Consider the following 6,480-nt stretch of genomic DNA (forward strand, 5'->3'; position numbering starts at 1 on the left):
CCCTTAACAAATCAAAATGTAGTCACCTGAGAACTTACCAATCACAGCAGAGCTGTAAGGTGATTGGCCACGCTCCTGTCTTCCTATTCGTTCAAACTAATCAGGATCGACATGCCATTGGGCGCTCGTTTTAATGTACCCTCCTCCCATAAATTCCAATTTCTCAATTGAGGAGAAGAAAGTCAACAAACTGCTTGTGGCCGTTCAACTCTCTTGAGGTGTACTTTTGGAGTTTGTAAGTGGCGCAAATCCCTGAGTTACCCTTGAAGCTGTTTTTTAGCCTTAACAAAAGCGCTCTGCTGATTGAGAAAGCTTTGCATCCCACTAGCGTTTTGGCAAGCGACGCCGGCAATTGAGCCGACGACGTCGAGGTGGAGTCCTGTGAAGCAGAGTCTTCCCAAATGACACATCAGCAATCGCCCCTCGCACCCGATCTAGAATTTGAGAGCAGTCTTCAATGCTGAAAGCTCGCCCCGGATTTATCTGTCCTTCCCAATCCTATCCATGTGCTCATCCCTACTGGATTAATCCATTCATTCCAAATCCATCCATCTCCTCTGGACCCAGTTACCCATCCCAGCTCCATTCATAGGCTTTAAATTCACTTTAAAAAACCCAAAAAGCACTAAAAAGTATGTCTCGCATTTAAGTTATCAGTTTTACAGTCTGTACATGCCTACTCCTCACCTCCTTCTTCACTCTCCATATCCTTCCAAAAGGCCGCAAACTTCCGCTCGGTCTGATCAGAGATTCGCAACAACTCCCCGGGTCGTCTATTCATCTGCCGCAGCATCGCCTCCCGCCTCCGCGCCTTCTGCTTCGCAGCAGCCTCGTGGAACTTCCGGAGATCTTCATCTACATTATCCTCTGAATAACAAGCACTCTCATCCCAGTCACCGAATGATAGTCGTCGTGGAAGCGCTCTTTTAGACCAGAAGGCATCCTGACTTCGATCTTCTGTTGGTTCATTCCTATTTGACTCCTCATGAAGGGGTCGCTTGCGGGTAGCCATTGTTCTTGGTGTGGGAGGAGCCAAGAATCGTCGCTGACGACAACGACATTGACGGGGAGATAGACGAGCCTCGGAGATGGTTTCCAGACCGCGGATTGGCGGTGGGGTGAATTTTTCAAACAGCCAAGCATATTTTTTCTGCCCAAAAAGAAGAAGGAACAAAAGGTCCGTAATGAAAAAATGGATGCTGGCTGATAGCTTAGCAACTCGGCTTCTAGCCTAGAAGTGGTCCCATCTACATCCGGCGATAACCAGTGATGTGATCACTTCTGACAGCTTTAAAGCATACGCAGACTTGAGGTAAAAGAACTTTAATCCCATATTGGATAAACGCACCCCTTCAGGAGGACGTAAAGAACAGAAAGGGTACCATCAAATCTAGGCAAAATAACACATCGACACACAGCTCACCCCAGGAAGAGTTTGCGCGCCTCCAGGTGATTCGTGTTGGCGAGAGACAAATATTTCAATAATTGCCTCCCTCAACTCTTTCATTGTGGGGAACTCATTCCCACCATCCACCTCCATGGACTCTAGACGAGAATCTAAGAAACAATTCCACGAACTGAAATGAAATTCAACAGGATGGAACGACATAAGTCATACTAGCAGCTCTGAAGTCCAACAGCAACAAGTACATTCGCTACCACTCCGATATTTTAATCTTTCCAATGCAACACCCACTTCCATCGACTTCGGCCAGGCCGAGGACGTCCCGCATCCGTTTTATTAGTTTAGGATCACCTTAGCTCACAAGAAATAATTACGGACAATCACAGCTTTATGAGAAGGTAAATGAAATAGGTCGCGCATTGGTGACGTATCGACCTGGGCAAGAGAATCCAGGCGTCACATGTGTGCATGATGGACGGAAAAGAACTAACCTTCAGTGGAAGGTTTCATGACAGAGGACTTCCGACACAGCTTCCTGGAGCGACGAATATCTCCTTTGTCATCCAAATTCTGAAGTGGAAAAAGCAAAATAAGTCTTAATACTTCGAATTGAAAAAATGCTGCAGCTTTCACAAAAAGATTATCTGAGGTGGGGAAATTGAGTTGACCTCAGTTCTGATAGTGTGAGTGGTGAACGAGCAGAAGCAGAAATCGTTCACTCAATTAGACAAGTATCACTCAAACAAATAGACACTTATTTACTAAAATAAACAAACAAAGCAGTAATCAATAAGGCTGTTTAGTAACTTAGGAAAAGGCAATTGATGGTAAAGAAAGGACGAACTTGAGATTTTCTGCGAATCCTTGTCTTTTTCCTCTTCTGAATAGGATCTTCTGGCGCTGTAACGACAGCATCTGAATTGGAATTAGAACAGAGTCGATTTGGGCTACAAAAATCCGTGTCAGACTCCAATTCGCTCGAAACGACTTCCGTTGATGAAGCCTTCATCGAGTCTAACTTAAAATAAGGCATTTAATTAGAAGAGTCAGTAATAAAGTTTTCTCTTTTAAGCTGTCGCTTAAAACTAACCACCAGAGAAACCATTTTCACGTAAAAGGCGCACGCAAAGTCGCTTTGATCTCCGAAGAGGTTGTAAAGAAGTGGGCTCTGGAGGAAGGTTTTCATCCACAGTAGTACGACTAGCTTTTCGCCGAAACTTGCCTAAAAGACAAAACACGTAGTTTGATTTACAAAAGGGAAGTACTGTGCGCCGATTTGACTGATCCGACCATCGAAAAAAGGACCACTGCCTGCCCAAACACCCAGCTGATTATCCCACTAAAACTGCAACTGCCGCCAGTAAGGAGTATTGAAGTAAATGACCCACTTAAATATAACTAGATGTTTTAAAAATGACCCAAATAATTTTTGGTAAACTAATAAAAACAAAGGTTAAATGTAAGCTTTTGCCAATTAACAATGTGCAAAATCAGAGAATACTGTGTGAAGGCAAGAAAGTAATGAAAATTCCTCATTAGCTACCAATCCAGGGGTTTTATTTCCATTAAAAGAGCACTAGTGATCAATAACATTATGCAGCTTTTCTTATACCATAATGTTTTAAAATATCAGCCCTCAAAGAAACTTACAAAGCAAAAGTTATTCGTGTTCGAGCAGGCAGATTACTGATGTGTATCGGGCTGAGGCTTTCGTGAAGACGAAAGAAGACATAATACTCGTGCGGACTAGTAATGTTTAACATACGGAAGAGACTGAGGAAACTGGCATGGCGTAGAAACCACCCATTTGGCAAAGGTACAATAACCAAAATGCAAGGCGGCCCTTTATTAAAACCAAAAAGTTAAACAATCACTCAAAGTGCCGCATAGCCAGTCTCCCCTTTTAAACGTCGCCAGCAGTGTTAGGCATCAAAATATAATCAGTTCTGCAGGAAAACATCGACAAGTTAACTGCGATGGGCATCACGAGTATTAATGGCTAGACGAAGAAAGATTGATCCAATTTCATATTTGCTCAAGGGAGGTCGGGATTCAACACAGTTTTGTGGGGGCAGGCTTTCACTTCAGTTTTGGCTTGTCACCTGTTATCACTTCAGAGCTGCCCAAATTATATCCATCTAGCTAGTAGAGAAGTGATAGAGGTATTTCGGGCTCATTTTATCGATATCTTAATGCGGACAGGGCAAACAACTCGGTGGCGTAGCTTTTCTAGAAGCTCTACGTCTGGTTACGTTCCCTTTGTTAGTAGCTGGGGTGATTGCCGACCCCTACATTTCCAGTCGTCACCAATTCTTTCACTCACACAACATGCACTTCTGCCGTCCCGCTAAGGCGATAGAAATGAGGAGAGGTGTTCCTTAAAATTGAGTTTGCTTACTCCTGCCAAAAGTTACCTCCATAACGACCCCCTCTGGACTAACCCATGGAATTGTTACGAACTTCTACATCTAGAGCCACCTCGGAACAATTCGCAGGCCCCCTTGACAGGTGTATGAAGCTGTCTCAACTAGGTGGGAGTGCTTACACAATCCACCCACCAAATTGGCATCAGTCATAGTGGCAATGAAAAAGCGGTCTATTTTTAGAGGCAGTGCCTCCAACTAAGGTGACGCACTCACAGGGCTCTCCTCCAGAAGCTGTGTTTGTGTGCCTAGTAACACCGCTGCGCCTCTCCCGTCTTGTTAACAAAGCCGTCACATGGCATGTAACTGCCTCCAAAAGTGTGGGTTCATGTGAGCGTCGCCTTTCAACTGACGCGGATCCACTCACGCAAAGTCGAAACTGGCGAATTCGACTTGGCTGGAGGTTGGAAGCCTTCTTGAATGTGTTGCACCGCACCAATTCACGTCCCAGTCTCCACGCAACTCCTGTACTTTCAAATTATCAACAACGAAAGCGATGACAGTCTATGCGGAACAAGTGGACGATCGTTAGTGTGAATGAGAGAGAGGAGGGGAGGGGGTGGGGGGTTCAGGCGTAACCGCTGTCCTCCTCGTCCTCTTGGTGCGGTCTCACGAGGAAGACGTAGGTGATCGGCAACAGGGCGACAGCGCACTGAAAGGCGGACAAAAGCTTCGCCATCATTTCCGCCCCAACTCTTCCCCGGCGCAAAGGCGAGTAGAGAGGACGGGTTCGTAACTCACCTGGAGAAGAAGTGTAGCAAATGCGATGCTCAGTACGTACTTCAAATTGCTTGTGGTACATACAGTAATTTTGTCCCTGCATCCTGGCACCCCACTTCTGTGCGCTTTTGATGTAGTACAGAGATACGTGTCTTTACAACATTCGTCGGGCAGCAGCGTCCACGGCCAGTCTGAAACTGAAATAACGATGTAAATTCCTGCCCAATTCCAAGCAGGAGTGGTCGGTCGAAAGGTGCAAACTAACTCACCGAAATCGGTGTAATTGTTCATGCCACAGCATGGACCGTAAAAGTGACCGTTGCATTTCACATCTGCCTGTCATGCAAAATAAGAAGAAGGTCGGCAGACCCCACCTGTCATACCAACTTGAGGGATGAAGAAAGCGGCACAAATTAACGTGTTTGCGGGGTACATACCTGCATGATTGTATCCCAGCAACTCTTTAAACTTGGGCCATCTTCACCCGGATGATTGTATTTCCTAAGAATTGCTTCCAAAGTACCCCAAAACGAAGTGACGAGCTTATCCGGATTGGCCATATATACTGCAATAACGACGGCTTCCGAGAAGAGTAGGACATTCAGAGCAGTGGTATACTGGCGAGAAAAGAGGAAAATAGGCATCGTTAGGTGACTGCAAGACTTCATCTGGAATTACCATGTCCACTCTTCCATTCCCAGCCTAAACTTTTGCTTAAAAAGCAGCAACTCGCTCTCGCCGTGACGGACAAATCAACCAGTTTACGTAGATCATTACAGATCGAGGTCAGGCAATGGGAGGAGAGCAGTGAAGTTGGCGAGTGTAGGGACGCCACGGTAGCTTCGACAGTACTCTCAGCAAAGCAAACATCGAGGCAGATATGCTTGGGCAGAAAACTATCCGCTCGGAGCGTCCGTGCACCACACGCCTTCTGCTCACCGTCTGGCCAGTCCTGGCTGTACTCTTTAAGCGCCTCCACAATGCTCATCAACAACATCATAGGAGGCAAGAGAGTATCAAATGAAAAAGGTGCAACAACGAGGGACAATAAAAAAGTCGAAATATTTACTGTAATTAATTTACACCTCCTTCCATCCTCCAAAGCAGTCTACTTACTATGTACAGTGGCACCTTCGCCTCAAAGTAGTAAGAATAGAATCCAATAAAGGAGACGAGTGTCATTAATAGGCCGACCACGATGAGAGCAGCACCGGTGTGATCTAAGGGAAGTGACGAAGCATCACCTTCTTATCTTAAATCGAAAAGAGGCTCCGTTAGGGGCCAGGGTGCTGCTGCACCTCGCAGAGGTCATCACCTACCATTTGGGGAGGCCACGCGGGTAAGAAAGCCTAAATCATAGCTATTCATATTAAAGTCCGCCAGCATCTTCGCTATCACCGCTCCTTCCACTGAATTGAAGCCCTCCAGAGCAATGCCAAGCAATGCTATGGCAAGGAAGGTCACCTTAGAGAGAGAGAGAGAGAGAAAAGATTCAGCATCCGTTATGGAGAAAAAAATGGGTAAAAACCACCGCAAATTTATTGCTTACAGAGAGGATGTAGCTGGGGATTTTGATTAGGAGGTGCAGGCTACACGACATACTCCCGCAGACACTGCTGAGGACAAAGAGGTAAAGAAGGCGTCGACGCGAGTTGGCCCTCACCACGACTGGGCACAGACACAAGGTAACGAACTCACCTGAGTTGAAGAGACCACGAAGTGTGTGGCAGTGAAGCAAGGCGAGGACTATAAATGCCACTCCGCCTCTCCTCAACTCACCGCCATTCAGGCTGGCACGCGGCAGGTGTGCACGTTGGAGTGGTGGTGTGGAGCAGGCGGCACCACGGAATGCGATTGGTTCCCACTTGCCAACTTGACGATCTCTCTTCGATGCGCCTCTCGAGGTTTTTTCCACATACGCCTATCTGATCC

At 46.3% G+C, this 6,480-nt stretch overlaps 1 protein-coding gene across 1 annotated transcript in view; it reads right to left on the minus strand. All coding sequences in view use genetic code 11, as the record gives it.

The window, feature by feature from the left end:
• Positions 1-676: 676 nt before the first annotated feature.
• Positions 677-6,480, minus strand: part of EGR_10272 (Leucine-rich repeats and immunoglobulin-like domains protein) — a gene marked incomplete at both ends in the record, with an annotated part of 21,950 nt that continues 16,146 nt past the window's right edge. The window contains 13 exons of the mRNA XM_024499521.1: positions 677-1,150; positions 1,424-1,557; positions 1,697-1,756; positions 1,897-1,975; positions 2,250-2,419; positions 2,496-2,627; positions 4,408-4,569; positions 4,818-4,884; positions 4,986-5,165; positions 5,665-5,768; positions 5,868-6,012; positions 6,098-6,216; positions 6,247-6,446. Coding sequence (XP_024346075.1) covers positions 677-1,150; positions 1,424-1,557; positions 1,697-1,756; positions 1,897-1,975; positions 2,250-2,419; positions 2,496-2,627; positions 4,408-4,569; positions 4,818-4,884; positions 4,986-5,165; positions 5,665-5,768; positions 5,868-6,012; positions 6,098-6,216; positions 6,247-6,446 — 2,026 coding nt within the window. The remainder of the gene's footprint in view (positions 1,151-1,423; positions 1,558-1,696; positions 1,757-1,896; positions 1,976-2,249; positions 2,420-2,495; positions 2,628-4,407; positions 4,570-4,817; positions 4,885-4,985; positions 5,166-5,664; positions 5,769-5,867; positions 6,013-6,097; positions 6,217-6,246; positions 6,447-6,480) is intronic.

This window comes from Echinococcus granulosus (genome assembly GCF_000524195.1).
Source record: "Echinococcus granulosus chromosome Unknown EG_S00204, whole genome shotgun sequence".
Lineage (NCBI taxonomy): Eukaryota > Metazoa > Platyhelminthes > Cestoda > Cyclophyllidea > Taeniidae > Echinococcus > Echinococcus granulosus.